The sequence below is a fragment of the Guillardia theta genome (genome assembly GCF_000315625.1).
Source record: "Guillardia theta CCMP2712 unplaced genomic scaffold GUITHscaffold_26, whole genome shotgun sequence".
Taxonomy (NCBI): domain Eukaryota; class Cryptophyceae; order Pyrenomonadales; family Geminigeraceae; genus Guillardia; species Guillardia theta.
The window spans coordinates 574171-595610 of NW_005434648.1; the positions used below are offsets into that span (position 1 = coordinate 574171).

The 21440-nt window shown below is 48.9% G+C and overlaps 8 protein-coding genes across 8 annotated transcripts; 4 read left to right on the forward strand and 4 right to left on the reverse strand.

Moving 5' to 3' along the window:
- Positions 1 to 3316: 3316 nt before the first annotated feature.
- On the reverse strand, positions 3317 to 4231 carry GUITHDRAFT_106885 (hypothetical protein; the record flags this gene model as incomplete). The annotated part of the gene is made up of 4 exons (XM_005834365.1): positions 3317 to 3556; positions 3793 to 3855; positions 3910 to 3990; positions 4181 to 4231. The coding sequence occupies 4 exons, from the start codon at positions 4229 to 4231 to the stop codon at positions 3317 to 3319; spliced, it is 435 nt and encodes a 144-aa protein (XP_005834422.1).
- Positions 4232 to 4997: 766 nt separating this feature from the next.
- GUITHDRAFT_53498 (hypothetical protein) lies at positions 4998 to 5198 on the forward strand (the record flags this gene model as incomplete). The annotated part of the gene is made up of 1 exon (XM_005834366.1): positions 4998 to 5198. A coding segment is annotated over one exon (201 nt), but the record flags the coding sequence as incomplete, so codon positions are not given.
- Positions 5199 to 5214: 16 nt separating this feature from the next.
- On the forward strand, positions 5215 to 5949 carry GUITHDRAFT_69679 (hypothetical protein; the record flags this gene model as incomplete). Its single annotated transcript, XM_005834367.1, has 1 exon — positions 5215 to 5949. A coding segment is annotated over one exon (735 nt), but the record flags the coding sequence as incomplete, so codon positions are not given.
- Positions 5950 to 6180: 231 nt separating this feature from the next.
- Positions 6181 to 6636, forward strand: GUITHDRAFT_137603 (hypothetical protein; the record flags this gene model as incomplete). The annotated part of the gene is made up of 1 exon (XM_005834368.1): positions 6181 to 6636. One exon carries the CDS (start codon positions 6181 to 6183, stop codon positions 6634 to 6636), a length of 456 nt encoding a protein of 151 aa, XP_005834425.1.
- Positions 6637 to 8786: 2150 nt separating this feature from the next.
- Positions 8787 to 11196, reverse strand: GUITHDRAFT_152114 (hypothetical protein). The gene is made up of 5 exons (XM_005834369.1): positions 11072 to 11196; positions 10559 to 11023; positions 10366 to 10494; positions 10177 to 10308; positions 8787 to 10118 (listed from the first exon to the last, which is right to left on the reverse strand). Exons 2-5 carry the CDS (start codon positions 10994 to 10996, stop codon positions 10029 to 10031), a joined length of 789 nt encoding a protein of 262 aa, XP_005834426.1. The 5' UTR covers positions 10997 to 11023; positions 11072 to 11196; the 3' UTR covers positions 8787 to 10028.
- A 2340-nt stretch (positions 11197 to 13536) lies between these two features.
- On the reverse strand, positions 13537 to 14615 carry GUITHDRAFT_152115 (hypothetical protein). The gene is made up of 6 exons (XM_005834370.1): positions 14534 to 14615; positions 14233 to 14310; positions 14114 to 14181; positions 14024 to 14069; positions 13892 to 13966; positions 13537 to 13829 (listed from the first exon to the last, which is right to left on the reverse strand). The coding sequence occupies exons 1-6, from the start codon at positions 14600 to 14602 to the stop codon at positions 13737 to 13739; spliced, it is 429 nt and encodes a 142-aa protein (XP_005834427.1). The 5' UTR covers positions 14603 to 14615; the 3' UTR covers positions 13537 to 13736.
- A 374-nt stretch (positions 14616 to 14989) lies between these two features.
- On the forward strand, positions 14990 to 18308 carry GUITHDRAFT_106889 (hypothetical protein; the record flags this gene model as incomplete). The annotated part of the gene is made up of 15 exons (XM_005834371.1): positions 14990 to 15058; positions 15106 to 15187; positions 15240 to 15311; positions 15357 to 15440; positions 15488 to 15534; positions 15586 to 15639; positions 15683 to 15751; positions 15799 to 15855; positions 15901 to 15936; positions 16005 to 16277; positions 16333 to 16383; positions 16443 to 16517; positions 16566 to 16638; positions 16683 to 17461; positions 17586 to 18308. The coding sequence occupies 15 exons, from the start codon at positions 14990 to 14992 to the stop codon at positions 18306 to 18308; spliced, it is 2544 nt and encodes an 847-aa protein (XP_005834428.1).
- A 30-nt stretch (positions 18309 to 18338) lies between these two features.
- On the reverse strand, positions 18339 to 21281 carry GUITHDRAFT_106890 (hypothetical protein; the record flags this gene model as incomplete). Its single annotated transcript, XM_005834372.1, has 9 exons — positions 18339 to 18416; positions 18591 to 19316; positions 19364 to 19499; positions 19553 to 19678; positions 19734 to 19763; positions 20326 to 20405; positions 20451 to 20504; positions 20548 to 20607; positions 20697 to 21281. The coding sequence occupies 9 exons, from the start codon at positions 21279 to 21281 to the stop codon at positions 18339 to 18341; spliced, it is 1875 nt and encodes a 624-aa protein (XP_005834429.1).
- Positions 21282 to 21440: the final 159 nt, after the last annotated feature.

A 21440-nucleotide genomic window follows, 5' to 3' on the forward strand; every position in this document is an offset into this window, starting at 1 on the left:
CTACACCCTCAAGCGATCCTGCGAGGCGGACATGCGTGTCCATGGGGGTGGGGGTAGATGCCGGGGAGGTAGCCAAGATCAAATTGCGGTAAAGACGGTATTTCAAGGGGTACTTATGTGGTAAATTGATGGTGGGGGTCCATCAATAAGGGGTGGGTGATCCCATACCAAATGACATTTCTATATTGGTTAAGTGACACACTATGACCAATGGTGACCCAAAAATTAGAATCTCAAAAAAAAATGTCGAAATCGCGGTGAGGTGCAAACCCCGAACGGTAAAACAACAAAGGAGCAACGAGAATATAGAATGTTGTGATTAAAAAAAAGAACATCCCTGCAAATCCACCTGTACAAATCAATTCTTCCGAAGTCTAAACACCCGTCTGTTTATCTATCAAAGTAGAAGTAGGGGTGGGTACCAGGTTTGTGGCTCAACAAACTTCGAATATTTCCCGCCTTCCCGCCCTCCCGCCTTCATCCGAAGTCTAATAACTACCCGTTTGTTTATCTGTCGAACTTGAGTAGGGGTGGGTACCAGGTTTGTGGCCTTCCCGCCCTCCCGCCTTCATCCGAAGTCTAATAACTACCCGTTTGTTATCTGTCGAACTTGAGTAGGGGTGGGTACCAGGTTTGTGGCCTTCCCGCCCTCCCGCCTTCATCCGAAGTCTAATAACTACCCGTTTGTTATCTGTCGAACTTGAGTAGGGGTGGGTACCAGGTTTGTGGCCTTCCCGCCCTCCCGCCTTCATCCGAAGTCTAATAACTACCCGTTTGTTATCTGTCGAACTTGAGTAGGGGTGGGTACCAGGTTTGTGGCTCTGTAAAGATTTCCCCGCCCTCCCGCCTTCTCTCCCTCCCTCCCATCCTCCCTCCCGCCTTCCATCACTCCCTTCTTCCCGCCCTCCCTCCCTCCCTCCCTCATTCCCGCCTTCCGAAGCTCCCGCGTTCACCCTGATCAAATATGGGGAAAAGGAAAAGAGGAAAACAAAGAAAGTCTTGTTCTGATTCACAGACGACTGTCAAGATGTGTTTGAAAAAACATCTCAAACAACACACAATGATCGGTGTGATTGATGATTGGGTGAAACACATAAGCAAAATAAGCCATCGAGGTAGCATCATCTTCAATCATCTATTGTTATGGTGTTTTGAGAAGGATTCAATGCAAGGTGATGATACGTACATTACAAGGCTGTTTGATCAGATATACAATCGTACTAGAAAAGTAACAGACAAAGAAAAAGAAGAAGGGATGCAAGAAGAAACGGTCAAGACCAATGGTGGAGATAAAGTTTTCTTTCGGACCTGTTTTCTGATGGGTGAAAAACGCAGAGGTAATGCAATTCAGTTTGATATTTTAGACGAGTTTTGGCAAGAAAAAGGGAACAAGTATCCACCAATACAACGCAGGAAAGAAGGGGATATTCGAGTACTGTACTATTCTGCTGATCAATATGCAACAAATTTCCAAAATTACATATTCTATACGATGGGACAAAAACAGACTAGATACATAAAGGAATGGGGAAAGCTCAATGGGATTTCTTCAGAAAATGAGATACAGGATATACGGAATACAGTAAACGGATGGAGCTTTCCACCAAAAACTCGTGTTCTCGAAAGACAGGATGTCATTGATTTCATAAGGGAACAAAAAGAGATCATTGGATGGGACAATCATTATAACTTGTCATGGACCCGTGACAAAATCAAGAAAAACCCTGATCAGCAAAAATGGATGCAATTACACATGCCAAATCTTGTCAAGTACCATTTTTCGGTTCTGAGGTTTTTGGAGATTCATGATATATCTGATCGATACACGATCGCTCCGATTTTTCAGATACGCAAACAATTTATTCGCGTAGACATTTGGGGTTTATTCTACATTATGGATCAATCTGGTCTGTTGCAATATTCAAAGGGTGGGAAAAGCAAATGCATGAAAAAGTTCACACAACAAAAACATAAGCGATTCTTGTCGGTGTTGAAGCTACAATCAAATTTGAGAAAGAAAGGGACAGTTGATAGCATACAGACTGACGGAGTCGCACTCTGTGTGACGTTCAAGAAGAGAATACACAATGAGACAGACAATACTACTACAAAGAAAAGCAAAACAAGAGATTGTGATGTGTCCTCAAGACGAGTTATTGCAATCGATCCTGGTCGCAATGTACTGATATGCGGTGTCGAGCAAATACCTGGTCAAGAAAAACCAAAGCAGTATCGATATACTCGAAGGCAGTACTATCATGAGTCTCATATTACTCGGAATAACGCCAAGTTAGAAAAATGGAGACAAGGCATAACAGAGGAATCAAACGATATTGCAAGAGTGTCAGCAAAAACGTCTCGGTTGGATCACTTTGAAAGATACATCGACACCGTGGTGAGACTAAGCGAGATCCTGTTCGAACACAATTGTCAAAACAAGTTCGCACGCCTGAAGATGGATAACTACATCCACAAACACAAGGCGATTGATACGTTCTTCAAGAAGATGAAAGGTAATGGGACAGATCAAAATCCAATAATTGCATACGGTGATGCATCATTCGGTTGTACTGGGCGTGGAGAGAAGTCAGTGCCTGTAAAATGGATCAAAAGGCGATGTCAGAACTTCTTCGAGGTGACGGCAGTTGATGAATACAGAACGACAAAATGTTGCAATCAATGTCATCAAGAATTGTATGATTTGAGACGCAAACAAATCAACAAGAATGGTATACTTGCTGACGAAGTGTCAGTGGTGCGGGGTTTGAAATGGTGCAGATCCACCAATTGTGTTCAAAACCGTATCAAGTCTCGTGATGTCAATGCTGCTATGAATATTCTATTGTGCTACATGTCTCTACCAGCACGACCAGATTTTCTGAAACGGCCTTGAATCACACATGGGTCTGGTTATACTTCAACCTGTTCTTCATAGAAAGGATGAAGTACGAGTCAGACACAAGGAAATATTGGCGTGTGGGTCTTCAATGATCCATAATTTCGACGGAAAATTTAGAATTTTGAAATTTTATGTTTTGTGTCGTTTAGCTAATATCCTCACAATCTCCCTACCCCCATGGAATGTTTTGTGTGCAAGACAATCGTCAGGAAGGCGGACAGACGAGGAAAGCGACCGATGGTTCCAGAGAGAGTGTAGGCTCGGCCTTGCCTTCTCGTGTATCTGATCAAACCTCGTCAAAACTGCCTTGACAGCATCAAGTCAAACTCACTCGAGCAACTTCTCTCGTCGTTTCTCACGAAGCTCAGTAGACTGCAGAGATTGAACAAACTCTCAGAAGATATGGAGAGGAACAAATTAACGAGCAACAAAAAGAGCAGAAGAGAAGAGAAGAGAAGAGAAGAGAAGAGAAGGCTCGTCTTCGACCTTGGCGTATGTCGCCTGCATTTCTTTCCTTCGTTCTTCATACTCGTTGTAGTTGCCCTTGTGGTGGGTCAGACGTCGGGCTATGCCGCTGATGTGCAGCATGTCGGTGCAGACAGCATCTAGAAACATGCGGTCGTGCGAGACGACGACGACGATCCTGCTCTTCCACACCTGCAGGCCAGTCGGAGAACTCAGAGAGCAACGACACGCTGAAGGGGTAGGACGAGCAGTAATGGTTTGGGGGCAAGCAGAAGTATGAGGTGGTGGTGGTGTAGGGAGGAGAAGGAGGAGGTGGTGGTCCATGTGGTGGTGGTGGTGATGTAGGAAGGAGGAGGTGGTGGAGGAGGAAGAGGAAGAGGTGGAGGTGGAGGTGGAGGTGGTGGTGGAAGAGGAGATGTTTGTTTTACCATCGAGGTAGCAAGAGTTCGCTGCAGCCACAGCACGCCATCAATCGAGAGATGGTTCGTCGGCTGCAAGATCAAAATTTCAACTTCCTGCTCCTCTTTCTCCTCCTCTCCGCCAACCTCATCCAGCAGTAGGATATCGGGCTTTGCAAATAGAGCAGCAGCGAGAGCAACGCGCACTCTCCATCCTCCAGACAGTGCCTGATCAGAAACCGTCAACAACCTCATCATTTCCCGCTCCCCCTTCCCCCTTCCTCCTGCTCCTGCTCCTGCTCCTGCTCCTGCTCCTGCTCCTGCTCCTGCTCCTGCTCCTTCTCCTGCTCTCCCTCGCACCTTCATCGGTTCATCCTCCTCCTCCTCCTCCTCCTCCTCCTCCTCCTCTCCCTCGCACCTTCATTGGCCTTGATAGGAGCTCTTCCGAGAATCCCAAGCTCACCAGCATCGCTCTTGCTCGACCCTCAGACTGCGCGGGCAAGTCAATCCCCGCCCTCCTCTTCCCCATGGAATGTTTTGTGTGCAAGACTACCCCTAAATTTATCAATTAATACCCCGTAATATCCCTATAGTAAAGATGGGGTACTACACCCCTACCCTTACATTCGACACATTTCCGTTGATCGAGGATTTTTTTCCTCGCTCAGGATCAACGGCTGTCGCCGGGCTCGGTGCTGTGACTGCCGGACCCGGCCCCCCCAACCCCCCCCCCCACCCGGGGCCGGCCCGGCCGAACCGTTGACTTGAACCGTCCGGTCCGGGTCCTGCGGCCGGGCGTACCGACGGTCACTGAATAGTTGCTGATTCAGTGACGGCAGTGAGTACCCAGTACCTGGGTACCTGGCCGGGTAGCGGCCGGCCGCCGCACAGGCTGCAGCGGGCCCGCCGGGGGGGGGAGTCACCTCCCGGCCCGGCCTTTTTATATTGTCTATTGTTATAACATTTTAGATGGATCTGATACCAGAAATGGAATTAGTACGACTTGATATTGTACCTGTTAGGCTATTTTAGGGTGATTCACTGTGTGATCTCTGAGCCAATGGCTCAAAATTTAAAATTGAAAAACCACTTTCTGAATCCACAAACTTCTACAGCCCGGGTTCCTACCTCATTCGCAACATTTTGAACCATTATCTGAAACATTGAAATTTTGGACCACAGATTCGAGATAGGTTGCCCTGACGATGGCGGACAAGAGGCATGCCCTCCCCTCCTTCTCGTGCCCGATCACCATGGAAGTGATGAGCGACCCTGTGACCTCCTGCGATGGTCACACCTACGAGCGGTCCAGCATTGAGACCTGGTTCAGACAGAATGCCTCCAGCCCCCTCACTGGTGCTGTCCTCGGCTCCAAATCCCTCCTTCCCAACATTGCTCTGAAAAATGCGATCCAAGAGTGGCACACGCAGAATGCATTGCACATAGAAAGACATGACATCGAATTCGATCAGGGCGGTCCGATATCAGCAGGTTCGTTCAAGACAAGTAGCTGTGCTCAAGGTGAGGCGAGGCGACGATGACATGACTGAAGCTGGAGTTTTGCTAAAGTTAGGAAGACACCCTCGAATTGTTCGCTTCATAGGGCAATGTGAGGATAAGGATGGTCGCTTGCTAGTGACAGAGTTTGCCGAGTATGGGTCTCTTAGTGACGCTCTCTGTCACGAGCTTCGAGGTCAGGTGTCGTTGGAACATCAGCTTGTGATGATGCAGCAGATAGCTCAGGGCATGGAACATGTTGCAGACCATGCGGTTGTGCATCGTGACCTGGCGGCGCGTAATGTGCTACTATTCAAATTTGACGTGAACGATGTGCGGAAAACATCGGTGAAGGTGACAGACCTGGGGCTGGCAACAGAGCTGAACAACCGCACTCATGCTACACTGGGGGAAGGAGCGCAACCATATCGGTACATGCCTCCTGAGTCGATTCAATTCAGACAATTCTCAGAGAAAAGTGACGTTTGGGCATACGGCGTCACCTGTTGGGAGATCCTTACTTGTGCCAAGATCCCTTACTACAACATAACACAGGACGACGGAGTCATTCAGTTTGTGTGCAGTGGAGGGAGGCTACAAAGGGACGAGATAGAAGGAGAATGCCCCGATACCCTCTGGGAGCTCATGGAAGATTGTTGGCGCACAAACCATGGCGATCGCCCCAAGTTTTCAGAGCTGGCAGTAGCACTTGGATGTCTGGACAGAGAAGAACGTATAAAGCAATTGGAGTCGAGTTTTCAGGAAGACCTTGTTCGTAAAGAGACCGAACTTGCTGCTGAAAGAGAAAAGCTTGCCATCAAACGTACAGAGTTGCATGCAGTCAGCGAGAAGCTTGCCGCTACGGAGAAAGAGCTTCATGACACCAGGAATGAGCTTGGTGCAGACAAATCTAAGCTGCGTATGTTACAGGCTGAGACGATAGATGTCAGCAACAAACTTGCCAACAGCGAGGCTGAGATTGCCATCAAACGTACAGAGTTGCATGCAGTCAGCGAGAAGCTTGCCGCTACGGAGAAAGAGCTTCATGACACCAGGAATGAGCTTGGTGCAGACAAATCTAAGCTGCGTATGTTACAGGCTGAGACGATAGATGTCAGCAACAAACTTGCCAACAGCGAGGCTGAGATTGCCATCAAACGTACAGAGTTGCATGCAGTCAGCGAGAAGCTTGCCGCTATGGAGAAAGAGCTTCATGACACCAGGAATGAGCTTGGTGCTGAGCAAGTGAAATATCGACAATCTGAAAAAGATTTGAAAGACACAAGAAAGGAATTAGAAGATATCAAGATTGTTGTTCTCAAAAGCGATGATGGGCCAGCATATAAGAAGTTTAAGTTTTGGTCTTCTGGTTTGTAGAGGATGAAATTGAACGACAGGAAGATGGGTCATACAACATACACACAGTCATTTTTGTCCTGTTTGCCTTTTATAAAAAGGTGAAAGGATTCTCAGCTTTGCCATGAGACTTCGAGCACCAAAGCAATTTTTCCAAGCGCAAAGACGAACTCTTAAACGTAGTTGAATGCAGGAGAAGTTTCCGTAAAAATCAACAGCATTAGCGCCGATTCGACGGTAGAATTTTCAATATATTTTTGTAAATTACTGTAGATCATAAGAGCATTAACATCACCGCTCATTCTGCATGCATGATTCAAGTAATACACATAGAATCTTGATTTTTCAATGTTTTTGAATTGCTGAGTAGGAAATGTCAAGACTCTTTCATCGTATGTGAGATTGTCGTTGAAATTTGCGTAGTTCGAAGACAAATTACGCTTTAGAGCTGCAATGCAATGAGATAATGGTCGTGTCCGCAAAATCGATGCATCCTTTCCAAAATAAACATAGTATAACTTTCTATGTGCAAAACTCCGTTCCATGCCTTTGCAGAAAACAATGAAAGGTTCTCCGAACTGACATTTCGTACTGAGTTTTCGGTCCATATTATCAACCTCATCGGTCACGTATATGTTATTATTTGCATATTTGCACATTACGGCAATGCTCTGGCTCTCTTGCAACAAAGGTCGTATTCTCGAGAGGTCATTGTATAGATAGTAGAATACGCTGAATCTGATCTTAATTAAACTGTAGTAGCATAGGATTATTGCAGCTGTTTGAAGGAACCTCGTCATACTCTCATAATTCCCACAGAGGTCAACAGAAAATGCAGTGATAAAAGCGAGTGGAAACCAAACCAATACAACCCTGGGTGCTGGCCGGTATAACAATATTCTTTTAAAGTACTTCCTAGGTGCATCATCGAGGTCTCCCAAGTATGCATAATCTTTAAGGCACAGATATGTGATGCATACCAGGACAAGCTGTGCGATACACACTCGGCAGAGGTAACTTGAAAGAAAAACAGCACATCCTCCTTCTCTTGTTCCACTCCAAACGTCCAACAAAGTAAGGCCAGCGAATCCAATTTCTAATAGAACAATCCCTAAACAAACCCAGAATAGAAGCTGGGGCAATGCTTCACAACAGCGCAGAAACATCAACGAAATTATCATCAACATGTAGAATTCATAAAATTTCATGTTGGCCTGATATTCAATCTCCGACAGCTTATTCGCGGAAGTCTCAGGAAACAAGTATTCATATACAGCCATCCAAATGGAACTGAACAGAGATGTATACGAGTCCATGGAATGGTCAGGCTCGCTGGTACAGGCCATCACATTCCATCTTGCTTGCTTCCACATCTTGGCCATCTTGCCTCCCGTCCAAGCTCTCAGCTAAGAAATGTCAGTTTTACTCAATTCAACAACGTATGCACGGACCGGGCCTCCGACTCACGGTACGGTCGGCACCGTGACCGGGGCCAGATGGAGTCCCGGATCTGAGTGATTGCAGCAGACAGAGACTGAAGACGAAGTTCTGTAAGGCAGTGTGACTCACACAAAGTCACATCTCACGTGACTCGTCGGGTCTTGACGCCGCCTTGGCCCCCGGGCGGCCAGTACGGCCGCTTGGCGTTAGGGAGGTGGGCGGTTATTGCCACAAACCCGTCCATTCTAGCATTTTACAATCGGAAACAGAGGGGTGGGTGGGTGCATACGGGGGAATTATAATTGGAGGATGACGGGGAAGCGGCGAAGGCTGTAAGGCTGCCTCCATACATCTTTTGACTACAGTACCCCAGGTATAGACCACCCCCTGTTCCCCCTCATACTATAGTACCCCTTCATGTGTCATCAAAGTAACCACCGTAACAATTCAACCCTTACAGAGTTCCTGTCGCCCTTCGTATCTCAGCCTCGTACTACCCCACAGGCTCTTATATGTCTCCTGCTTCAGTCCACCCCTCCTTTCTCCATCCTTCACCCCTGTTTGAGTCCACACCTTGTGTACCCACCATCTTCCCCACCCCTATTGCTGAAGTGACCCTACCCCTTTCGAAACAGCGACTGGCAACGTGATACCGAACCGTTGCAGTCTCAGATCTAACAAATCTCAGGTATCATAGGTGTTTGCCTGGTGCGGAGCTGGTTGGATTATGGCGATGATTCAAGAAAGGGGAGGGGAGAAAGAGAGTGTTGGAAGCTCCAAACATGCTGATAGCCGCATGCTCCGATCGAACAGCCTCTATGGGAAGCGCACATCTCCTTCAAATGAACGTAACCCTGATAAGAAATCTCTGGTGTTGGGCCATCACAACAACTCAGGCCAACAGCTACAGCAGTATAACCTGAACAATACGAGCGAAGGCTCCGTTGTTTGCAATCAGAACAAGAATCTCCTGAACGAAGCTCGTCTGAATCGTCATCATTCCACTGACACGCACCAACATGCACCCGACAATCAACATCTGCCCAGGCCCTCACTGAAGAGTTCCAGTAGCGGAAGCCGTTTCTATGCCAACAAGATCTTTGCTAGCATGTCTAACTTGTCTTTGACGAATCAAAACAATCATAGTGAAACGGCCACTTGCGACTCCGAAACTCATCCTTCGGGGACAGCTGAAAATGATACGAAAGGAAAGAGCAACAGTCATCCCCAAGGGAAGGGTCCACCGCTGGCTGTTCTGCAGTCTGGGGCATGCCCGTTTGTTCAGACCAAGAAGAGCAGTCACTTGCTGAAGAATGCTCTGTGTACTTTAGAATCAGTTCAACCGACACATCACGGTAACGAAATTCAGGATGACGAAGATCCAAGTTTCCAAGGTCAAGTTGAAATTCAAGGCAGTCTAGACTCCGAGCATTCTATCCCTGTCTCCTGCCAGATCACAGCAAGACATGACAACGGTGTGACGGAATCGAAACTTACACTATATGCCTGCTCCTTGAAGCTGTGTGAACTCTATCTGCAGCATGTCACGGTAGAAGCAATTCCTGGAAAAGAATTTCTTCTTCGTATCAGCACGAAATCTGTGAAGAGTCCAGCTAGTCCAGATGAAACAATATTCTTGAAGTGTAAAAGCAATCTTGAACACCTTGTCTGGATCAAAGCTCTGCAGTCATGGGGCGCTGAAATCAGATGCAGCGAGGATTGCAAGTCTCGTTCCTCCTATCCTGCGAAATCTAAGAAGAATCTGCAGTCTATTATGTACTTTGTGTTTTTTGTGTTGTTTCTTGCCATTTCTTTGCCCTGTTGCCGTAGTATTATGCTTTCCAATTCAAATTAAGGAGTTTTTTTTTATTGATGGTTTTCAGTATTCTATTCACTGTCTTTGACAATTAAATTGTGAAAAAAGAAAAATTTATTGGTTTGATAATGTACAAATTTTATACAGAGAACAATCTCTAACCTTTCTGATATGGTTTTTCATGAATCCATTTCACGGCTACCCACTTTTCACCCCTCACAGGCGGCAGAGCTGCATGGATTGTTTTCTGGCACAACAAATTCAGCAAGCGCACCTTCTACATCATAATTGAATATTTCACTGACCTTCTCAACGCAATCAGGGTCGGTGCCGGAGCAGTGCTCCTTCAAGTTGTAGAACATTAGAGCATCTCCGGGTTGAGCTGTCAACTTCAGTCCCAGCTCCGGGAAGTGTGTCTCCCCCCCTTCAAGCGCAGCCTTCATAGAGAACGTAAATGTCAAAGTCTCAGAGTTGCAAGCAACAGACTGCAATACCTCGAGGTAAACTATCACAGTGATGTATCGATTTCCCCCTTGTTCAAAGCTTTCTGGGGGATCCCGGGCAGGGTCGAAGTAGTCATAATGCTCTTGGAAGAATTGTGCTCCGTTGGAGTAATGGAGCACCTGTAGAGCACATACGATTTAAGACCAGAAACACACAGGACAAGAGCTTTGCTCGAAGCCAGACCTGCAGGTTCTCTCCTTGTTGAGGGGTGGTCTTCGTGAGCTTTCCCAAGGTTTCTTCCAGTCGACGAACAACATCATCTTGCAGGAAGTCCAGCCATGCTCCATCATTGGTTCTCGTTGTACTCTCTACAAGTTTGTGCGTCCCATAAGGCATGATCATCGTCTTGGAAAGGCCTTTGCGAAAGGCCAGGAGCATCAAATGCTCACATTCTTGCTTGGTCAACAAATTTCTGATCCTGAATACTCGCGGTGAAGCATTGATCTGCTCCAGATAGGGCAGGTTGGACTTAAGGGACTCAAGGCCTCTCAAAGAGGGTGGCTGATGGAATGAAGCATGAAGGGCATCATCCGAAGAGGGATGAAACCTCGTCGAGGGTGGAGCGGGCTTGGAGAGAGTTTCTTGTGTCAGCTTGTTTGTCTGGGATTTGAGCAGAACCATGGAGAATCCCACTGAGTACACAACCACCTGAGAACGAACAAGTAAGAAGATCTACTGACTCATGAGCTCACACTTCTCACAAATGAACCACAGATAAGACAAACCCCGCTGAACGGGGAATACTATTGCCAGGATTTCAGGACATCAAGAAGAGTTGAACTTACTATGAAGAAGAGGACAGAGAGGCACTGATGAGTCTTGACCTTCTGTGCTCTCCCCTTGACCGGTCTGATGTCGTCAAACGCCGTCACCTTGCTAGCTCGCAACATTTCTCTCTCGCTTCTCGTCGCCTCCTCCCTCCTTCTGAAATATCTCCACAAACTTTCCCCACCCCACCCCTCCATTTCCATTTTTGATTATAGTGATGGGGGGTACTCGTGTGTCAGCGGCTCTTCGAGAAGGGGTTGGCGTGCTGGAGCAATGTGAGGGATTTTGCGATGAACAAAAGAAAAAACAGAAACTAAACAGCATATGCTCTACGGTCAAAGGAAGCCAAAGGGGTCCCTAGCGCATAGTACAATACGGATGATGATCCTATCACATAAAAATGATACTTTAAAAACTGTTGGATTCTCGTTACGCTGACTGTGTTCAAGCTGGCGTCTGACGCCAACGTTGGCTGGGCTGACATGATGGTGCGGGCTGAAAGAGGGTCTTTTTTGCCTCTTTTACAGTTCAAAAAAAAATGGAATCAATAATGGCAGCGACCAGCCGGATCTTAGTTAGCAGTATAGAACGATCAACATGCATGTGACGAAGTTGAGTAGAGCTTGAAGCACTGCTCGTCATGCTAAGGAGGTGCAGGAATGCAGAAGAAGAGGAAAGCAATCTGGGGTAGCTCGATACGTTTCCAATGGCTGTTACATTCTTCATTAGATAGCAACACTGATATTCACAGCGATGGATGTAGACGACTGCTCATGATTGGTCTCGCAGGCTAGAATCTTCATATGGTCTCGTCATTGAAGAGATTTCGACAAGGAAATACAATCATATGGGTGATGGTCTTGTGCATTCCGTGCGTTTCAAGTTTTGCAAGTCTGAAAACGACCGGTCCTTCCGGAGCTGTGAGGGTGAGGAGGAAGCTAGTCAAGTCATTGTATTGCTTGCGTCCTAAGACGAGCCGAACCTCGATGTACATGGACCGTCTGAAAATGAACTCAGGAAACAATCAGGTTCTTCGAAATCCTGAGGGACATGAAGACATTGACTCTCTTTCGAAGGAACCGGAGTCAATGAAGAGGCGGAATTTCATCGTCCTTTGCCATGACGTGATATGCTGCAATTCAAACAGAAGAGCAATGTGACGGATGTTGTTGAGTGACTGCCCGCAGGTGAGCGAAGAGGTGAGCAGAGGAAGTTTCGCGCCAGACAACTTGCTTGAGGGGAGAGTCGACGTTCTTTGTCGATGCGTCACGTCTGCACTTTATGTCTCTAACAACCTTCGACGGTGCATGAAGGATCTGCTTCTTTAGCTCACTCATCAACATTGTTTGCAGCGACACCAGTATCTGGTTCTTGCTCAGTCCATGGGGATATAGCGTACAAGTTGATGGCGATGCGGTATAATCCGCAGTGCTGTTACGAATGAGAACGTTATGATGCCGGTGGGTTCAAGGTGTCTGGACTGAATCCGGACGAGAAAACTGTTTCCTTAATGTACTCCTGTGAAATTCAATTCTTATTCGTTTAATTGATGCTGAATAATGATTCTTTGCTTTCACGCAGGCTCCAGGTTTACATAGTATACCTTCAAAGTTAAAGGGGATAATCTTTCTTCAGAGATGTTTGCAGGTTCAAGACTTTCAGGACTTCGAGGCCTTTGAGGCCTTCCATCTCAAGGTATGAATCAGTCCTGCTTACATTTCAATGATATACCGTCCCAGTTTTTGATGGACGATAATCAATCACCTTCAATAAAAAGCGGACGACTTGCTAAGTCAAGCCGGTTCTGAGCATAATGTTCTTGCGTGCTATACTTGGAGTGATCTGGTTCTTCAGCAATCAACAAGAAGCGGATGAGAGGAGGATCAAAAGTTGGTGCCTAGCGATGACTCTAATTGCTAAGGGCTTGCTTGTGATTGGAATGCACCACTGCAGGATTGAAGGGCATGATCAGAAAAGGAGTCACTGTGCATGAAGGAAAGGTATTCGCGCCGCCAGGTGAGCTGAAGAAAATTCAAACAGCATCACTTGAATCTATCATCCACATTCCTGAGCGATGAATGCTTATCATGGATGGAGCAGGGTTCACTTTTCATCGGGAGGACTCCCTGCTTGCCCGCATTGAAAGCTTGAGAGCGACGACCAATGATGTCTATGTGCTTGTGAGTGCATCAGCAATGACATCTTGGATGAAGCTGATTTCTCCTCAGCAAGAAAATGGACGATTCGTGCGAGATCTTCTTGATAGCAAGTCGTCACTTTCTGGTACAAGTCAGGTTTGATACGACAACAAGGATAAACTTCTGGATAAAATTGTTTAACATCAGGGTTCTGGAGTGTTCATCATAGGAGATCAAATCGGATTCAGCGCGGAAGAGGTTTGAACGCTTCATAATACACACAATACAGAAACTGGATGGCACAAGCTAACCCTTGTTGTGCTGCAGGAGAAGACTCTCAGCGGGGTTGAGGGGATAGAGAACATATCCGTGGGCCCGATATCCCTTCTTGCCAGTCAGTGCATCACCATTATCCATCACTATCTAGATCTGATGAGCAAATGAAATATATGTAGCTATCTTCTCTTCACAAGGGCTGCTCCCACAGCAAGAGCGACGCCAGCCGCTGCTGCAACTCCTCCTGAGAAGACAGCGAGGCCGATTGCTCCCTGCAAGATAACGATTGAAGATAACATCAGTTGTCTACCAAAGCTTCACATCTGCTGCTCACTTCTTTTCTTAGAACATGCTCGATGAGAGCCTTCAGGTCTAGCGCAGGTTTGTTATTTGGGTCGATCGCCAGAAGCTGTAGACAAGTCACAAAGTTCTTCGTATGGTTGATCATCGATTATAGGAAACCAACCTGCTTAAGAGTATTTCGTGCGAGCATATACATCTCTAGGCGATATCTGCATATACTTACTTCCTGTGTGAAAAGGCGAGCAAAGCTTACTGGGCAACAGCAAGGTAATAAAGAGCCTCCCTTTGAAGAGATTTGATTTCTGCCAACTCTTGAAGAAGCTAGCCAACAACATTCTTCAGAAAAAATATTTCAGCATAGGTTGTTAATACCGTGATTCCTGTTCGAATCTCTTCATGGTCTTTCATGTAGATCAAACACCAGGCATAGGTGAACTTCTTGTTTTCCAGCTGAAACCACTGGTTTCAGCATCGCATTTTTGCATGTCTTGAAGTACGAGATACATGCCTCACACATTAAATCACGAAGCAAACTCGTGAAAGACGAAATGAGAAAGTGACATCAAACAAGCTTCGCACCAACACAAATCTAACTGAATCGCCTATGACAACATGGGGTTTCCAAATATGTGACGAAGGCCGCATGCGGCAGGGAAGGGGAGGACAAGGTCACCTCTTCTCCCGTCTCGAGAGCTGTGAAGTACGCAGCTCTCGCTCGTTGCAGCTCCTCCTTGGGCTCCATCTTTCCCTCCGCCTCCATCCTTTCTGCCGCTACCCGCCGGTCCCCTTCCATGTTGTGTACGATTCGTAACGGTGCTGCAACGTATATAGATCTATAACGTAGATCCAACGGTCATGGGGAGGGTACGTAACGACTTTTTAACGTTTTTTCGAAATCGGTTGAGCAACAATGGCGGCGGTAATGCAGCCGATCAGCAGCGTAAGTGACGCAAGAGGATGACACATGCTGTGTAGAATGATCGATGAGATGCCATGCCATACATGATAAGCTTCACATGCTACGTGCCTGATGCCTCATCGATCACGCATTCTACTTCCCCTTGTTTACATCAACCCGTGAATTCAACTCGTTACCTCTTCAACCGATGGAATTCGAAGCAACCATTGAATGCGGAATTTACAGAAGGACAATGACGACGACATTTATGAAGGCTTCGACAACCCCATGACTTCAGCGGTAATGCAGATCTTCTTGAAATTGAGTGGTCTGACTTTCGTGAGCAGATGCAGTACATGAATTTCGAGTCGGCGCAAGGCGTGTCAGCTCCTATGCAAGCAGCATCGATTCTTCGGGCGCAAGAGAAACGTGATGACAACATGCCCTCAGCAACGGCATGTCTGAGAACAGACGATGACAGGTCTGGGTACATCGCGATTGGGGACTGCGGCTCAGCGACAAGGGACTGCTCGCATGGGGACGGCTATGAGAGGTGATCATCGAATGTTGTGGGTCTGCTGCTCACTTGCAAGCCAAGGCTATCAAGGAGGAGAAGAAGCCAGACCCATGACCTCGATCAGAGCTGCTGGTTACACTTCACAGGGAAAACCAGGGTCGGCAGGTTTCATTTTGTTCTTGTGTAGCGTGTATGAGACTGAAACAATCAAGGGATGAATGCGTTTGCGAGTGCCGGCGGAGGATCGGCTCCTCCTCTGGTGAACATCTTGGATGGTCATCATCGATTCATTGCTCACTTATCGGAACAGGAGAAGAAAGACGCTTCCTCGCCCGAGGACGAGGCAAGGGAGCTGGAGAAAAAGGTAATGAAATCCATCGTGTGCAAGCTCTGATCATGGAGGGAAGGTGAACAAGTTGTTAGAGGACAGTGCAATAGCAAGGAGCGAGAACAAACTGCAGCTCGCCCTCGACCTGGTACGGAGCGATGGTGATGGGTAGTGTTGATTTTTGACGTTCATCAGGCCAAGGAAGCAGCTCGCAAAGAAAGGCAGTTGGGAAAACTGAGGGAGCAGAAACAGGTGAAGATGATGGCATTGATTTCGCAGCTGTTGAATGTCTTTCAGCTCATGGATCAGATGAACATCGATCTTACATATGCGGTGAGTCGAATACCAGTCAAAGACCTGTAGGAGTCCAGCAGCATTGCTGATGTTGTACCGGCGTTTAGGTTTACTTCAACCTCGCTAGCCAGCTGGAAGCAAACGAATATTGGCCTGAAGCTCTCAACTCTTACTCTCTCATCGTCAAGAACAAGCAGTACGCGAATGCAGGACGTCTGAGGATCAACATTGGCAACATCTACTTCAAGCAGCAGAAATATCCAGCAGCTATCAAGATGTATCGGATGGCTCTTGACCAGATCCCACACTCAGGAGAACACTTGCGGTTCAAGATCATGCGCAACATCGGCAATGCTTTTGTTAGGATGGGAAATTACCAGGTGGGATATGAGAGAAGAAACGTAGACTTCAAGCTTCTCCTCACCGACTTGATAGGATGCGATCATGTCATATGAAGCCAGCATGGAGGGAAAACCAGATTTCCAGGTGAAACCTATCCGAAGCTGTTTCTGTAGGCAAAGTTCTCACGGTTGTTGGTTCTTCAGTCTGGCTTCAACCTCATCGTCTGTTACTTTGCCTTGGGAGACAGAGAAAAGATGAAGCGAAGCTTCGCAAAGCTGGTTTGTCTTGATGTTGTTGATGTCCGTGACTAACATTTTATCGAATAGCTTGACATCAAGGATTCCAACTTTGGTGAGGAGAATGATGATGATGAGGCCAACGAAGACGAGGATGAGGACGGTAAACGAGGCCTGCTGCGATGCTAGTTGTTGATCAGTTTGTAGAAGCTGTGATGGAGGAGGATGAGCTGAAGAAAGCGCACAAGGAGTATCGATCAAAGGCGAAGCATCTTGTGCTGCAGGCAGCAAAGCTCATTGCTCCGAAGATCGAGAAAGACTTTGTCGCTGGGTTTGACTACATCATCGAGATGCTGCAGAAGAGCCATAACTACATGGACGTTGCGAGCGACATGCAGATCTCAAAAGCGATCTACTTCTTGAAGCAGAAGAATTCCAAAGACGCCAAAGACAGCCTCATCGCATTTGAAAAGCAAGACAACAACGAAATCGATGCCACGACCATGAGCAGAGCTTACACCAACCTCTGCTTCATCTACTTCCTGGAGGGAAACATCAAGGAGGCAGATAAGTACGGCACTAAAGCCATTCAGTCTGATAGATACAACGCCAAGGCCCTTGTAAACAAGGGCAACTGTGAGATGAACAAGGCCTACGCGTATGAGGAGAAGGAGAAGTACGACGAAGCGAGAGAGCACTTCACCATGGCCAAGGAGCTCTACATGGAGGGCATCGGGGTTGAGGCGGACTGCATAGAAGCGATCTTCAATTTGGGTCTCTGCTGCAAGAGCATGGCGCATCTCGAGCACATGCTTCAGAACGACTTGGACTACCAGAAGAACATCCGGGCGGCCCTGCAGGCCTTCGAGAAGCTCTACTCCATCATGCCGGACTCCCCCGAGTGCAACTACAACATCGCAGTCATCTACGACGAGCTGCAGAAGACTAAGAAAGCCTCCGTCGCATACCAGAGGCTCATCGCCCTGGTCCGCCCTCTTGTCCTCTCCCGCCCCCTCTTTCTACCCTATCCTTGTCCTTCCTTCTCCTCGCCCCTTCCTCCTGCTTCCTCCCCCATCTTCCCTCTGCAGCGACTGACTCTGCCACCTGCAGGTCAAGACGGATGCTGGCGTGCTTGCTCGCTACGGCAGTCTGCTGGCGAGAGAGGACGACGAGGCGGCGGCGTACGAGAACCATCACGAGTCGTACAAGTTCTTCCCCGTCGACATGGAGGTCATCTCTTGGCTCGGCGCCTACTTTGTCAAGTCGGAGATGTACGAGAAGGCCATGGAGTACTTCCAGAAGGCCGCGCAGATTCAGCCCAAGGAGGTCAAGTGGCGGCTCATGGTGGCCTCCTGCTACCGGCGCATCGGCTCCTACCAGCTGGCGCTGAGGACATACGAGGAGATTGAGAAGTCTCATCCCGACAACCTCGAGTGCCTGAACTACCTGGTGAGGCTCTGCAAGGAGCTGGGGATGAAGGACAAGAAGGAGGAGTACCAGAGCAAACTGGCCAGGGCCGAGCAGGAGCAGGCGAAGCTTGCGTCCATGAGAACGATGCAGGACGTGTCGAGCATGCATGCTCAGCAGGAGTTCAATGGAGGAGGAAGCCGTCGGGACGAGGGATATGTAGGCTACGGAGAATTCCATGCTCGAGCACCGGAGACAGACTCGCTGATGCAGCAGGGGCAGATGGACGCGGCTGCTGAGGTTGCTCGAGCCGTCGCGGAGCGGCAGGCGGCAGGAGGAGCCAAGAAGGTGATCAGCAAAGCCAAGAAGGAAGAGGACGACGACTGGGGCGACGAGGAGCTGGGAGAAGATCTGCTGCCGATGTGATTGAAAGTTTTTAACACCAAGAGGAATGGGTCAGCCCCGCATGCACACGAAGTGCAGCGGAAGGCAACCGCTCGAGCCCTTCCCGATGATCCTCCTCCCTTCCTCCATCTGCCCTTGCATGTCAGCTCCTCCCTCTCCCTCCTTCTCCCTCTCCCTCTCCTCTTCCTCCTTCTCCCTCTCCCTCTCCCTCTCCTCTCCCTTCTTCTCCCTCTCCCTCTCCTCTCCCTCCTTCTCCCTCTCCCTCTCCCTCTCCTTCTCTTCCTCCTTCCTGCATCTCCTCACCTTCACGGCTGCCTTCACCGTGAGAGGTGGACGAGACTCTTCGGGTGACGAGGGAGGGACGAAAAGATCCTGCGCAGCATGAGACAGGCAGAAGGGAGGAGGCAGCCTCGTGCCTGAAGACTGAGAGCTCCTTCCAGCGCTGAAACTCGTCCGCACTTGCCTCCTCTCTCCTCCAGCAGCAGCACAGCTCGGCATGACAGATCGACGTCGCAGAGTTTGACGCAAGAAGACAGCTCGAGCGAAGTTGCTGTTTCCCACCTCACCTGCAAGAGCGTCAGCCCTCGTGCCCGCGCTCTGCTGGGGAGGAACCGAGATCCTCGTGCCCTCCGAGTTGACGTGCGACGTCTCCGAACCATCGGAAAAGGAGGAGCGACTGAGAGCAGCCCACATGTCGAACGATTCCACCATCATCCTCCCGTCCACCTCCACCGCCAAGCTCGACGAGCTGGGTGCTCCTGTCACCGAGAAGGAAACAGAGTCGAGAACCATGCTAGAAGTTCCCTCCTCCTCCTCCTCCCCTCTCCTCCCCTCCTGCTCCTCCAGGCTCTCTCCTGTCTCTGCCAAGATCGCCTCCATCTTGTACTGGCCGGGCTTGAGCCCGAAAACTCGGACAGTGCCAGAAGAGGACAGAGGAGCCTCAACGACGAGCTGACGTCCAGCTGAGATGAGGATGGAGGCCTGCATGCCCCACGGGAGGAAGGCTCCCCAGACCTGCACCTCCACCACCTGTTGCTGGGGGTGAGCTGGGAAGGAGCAAAAAGTTGTTTTCTCACATCAAGCAGAGCGTCTCCTCCTGCTGGTCGCCAGATGGACAGGACAGGAGATGTGCCGCAGCAGAGGAAGAAGGGAGGAGGAGGAGTGACGTTGAGCAGAGAAGCGTCGATCATTCGCTGCTCGATCACAAACAAGCTAACCTCCCAAGTCAGGGTCAGCTCGCCGAGCAAGACCCAGCTAGGACCCACCTGAAGTTTGACGTGTCATTGACATTGGGAGGGTTCCCAACTCCGGGAGGAACGACGATCACAGCAGCCCGGCTCATGATGATCTGCTGGCTGTCAAGTTGCCGCTGCTGCCCCGCAAACTCCCACCTGCTCCACAACAGCTTCTCTTGCGGACTCATCCCACCTGTTCGAGGAGGGGAACCTCTTCGACCCCAGGCTCTCTTCTACGAACCTGGTGCAGAGTTGAGCAGGAGGAGGAGGAGGCCAGCAGCCAAGCACATCATATCTTGCTCGTTGCCACAGTTTGTAGCGAGGAAAATGCCCGACAAGTCGAAACCGGCGATGACGTCTTGAACGAAACCAACCTATGAGGGACGGAGAGTGAAGAGAGGGAGAGAAAGAGCGGAAGAGAGAGAGGAGGATGTTGAGAGGAAGCAAGTGACAAGGCAGGAGGAGGGAGGAACCATTCTCTCCGGTGCAGTGAGCGCGACATCAACGTGGCCATGGATGTGCATTTCTTGTCGATACGCGCGATCACCTCGTCGCCAATGGATGGCAAGATACTGACCTTCTTTAGTCCAAGGAACAAGGAGGAGGGAGAGAGGAAGGGAAAGAGGCAAGGAGGGAGGGAGGGATGGAGGGAGGGAGGAAGGGAGATTCATGTGATAGACAGGAAGGAGGAGAGAAAGAGGGGAGGAAACCTGTCCAAGTCCATTGGAAGGATTCAAACCTCCACTATCAAGATGAGACAGTCGCGTCAAGATTCAATCCAGCCAACGCATTGCAAAACTCACAAATGTGCAGCGATGAAGTCTTCTGCTCTACGAACGAGATCCTTTGCCCAACTGAACGCCTTTCGAATGTCCCACCGAACCTACAACAATCAGAATCCGCTGGAAACTTGACCAGAGTGACTTACGTCGGACTGTCTCCAAGAGGGAAACCTCAACTCAACGAACTTGGCAGGCATGAACTGAGCATGTTGTTATCCGACATGTCGCTCATGATTCACAGACCTGGATTGCAACAATCTCACCCTCAACCAGGAGATTGAGAAAATCGTCGATTGATGAAAACTAGACAAAAAGAATCAGTTTGAATGCACTTTACCCTGAATCCCATTCCATCCCTCTCTCCCTCCCTCCCTTCCTCCCTCCGGCCTCACCTGCCAAGGAGACAAGCACTCGACAGCAGAAACGGAGAATTTGTAGCCGTAGGAGGTCACGGAGGCAGCTTGTCGATCGCAAGCAGGCAGACCAGGTCCTTGAAAGCGCAGGAGGCGATCTACCCGCCCTCCAGCCCGTGAGTGAAAACCTCCGAGGGGTTCGATGTTGGACCCGAGGAGCTTCTGCAGAGGATCGAGGAGGAAGAACGAGCTGAGCGGCTCCTGAACGAGGCCGAGAACTCCCTCATGTATGACTTCGTTCTTGGCCTGCTGGTTGTTGTTGGAGCTTTCGAACCAAGTCCAATTGCGCGCACCGAAGCTGTACTGAGGCTCCACCAGCACTCGCTCAGCCATGAGTGCGAGATAGACCAGCTCTTCCATCCTACGAGTCTGCATGTTGAAGAGAACATCTGTGTTCGGATCTGGCGATGATTCTAAGGTGAGCAGGACAGGTCGCGGCTGCGCTTGTGCACAGAGTGCGCATAGGAGAAGCACGGTCTTCAAAGCGATGGAGCCCATCACAGCACAAGATATTGCTCTCTTAGTCCTCGTGCACTGGAATCTGAGAGAACCTGTATCCTTCATATCCCCGGTATGCACAATAAGAAATGAAAGTGACGTAGGATCCGGGCAGGAAAGCAAGGGTGCCTAGGATAATGAATGTGAGCGCTTGCTCCTTCCAGCTTGTTTCTGGCCACCAGTACGCTGAAGGAGCACACGAGGGCATGAGGTTGAAACGTTAAC

Coding starts and splice junctions, on each gene's coding strand:
- GUITHDRAFT_152114 (XM_005834369.1), bottom strand. CDS start 10,996: ATGGTTCTGCTCAAATCCCAGACAAACAAGCTGACACAAGAAACTCTC. Junction 10,309..10,365: donor CTGTGATAGTTTACCTCGAG/GTATTGCAGTCT, acceptor TTCTCTATGAAG/GCTGCGCTTGAAGGGGGGGA. Junction 10,119..10,176: donor ACCCTGATTGCGTTGAGAAG/GTCAGTGAAATA, acceptor TTGTTGTGCCAG/AAAACAATCCATGCAGCTCT.
- GUITHDRAFT_152115 (XM_005834370.1), bottom strand. CDS start 14,602: ATGGAGCCCAAGGAGGAGCTGCAACGAGCGAGAGCTGCGTACTTCACA. Junction 14,311..14,533: donor CTCTCGAGACGGGAGAAGAG/GTGACCTTGTCC, acceptor CAGTGGTTTCAG/CTGGAAAACAAGAAGTTCAC. Junction 13,830..13,891: donor AGCATGTTCTAAGAAAAGAA/GTGAGCAGCAGA, acceptor GTTATCTTGCAG/GGAGCAATCGGCCTCGCTGT.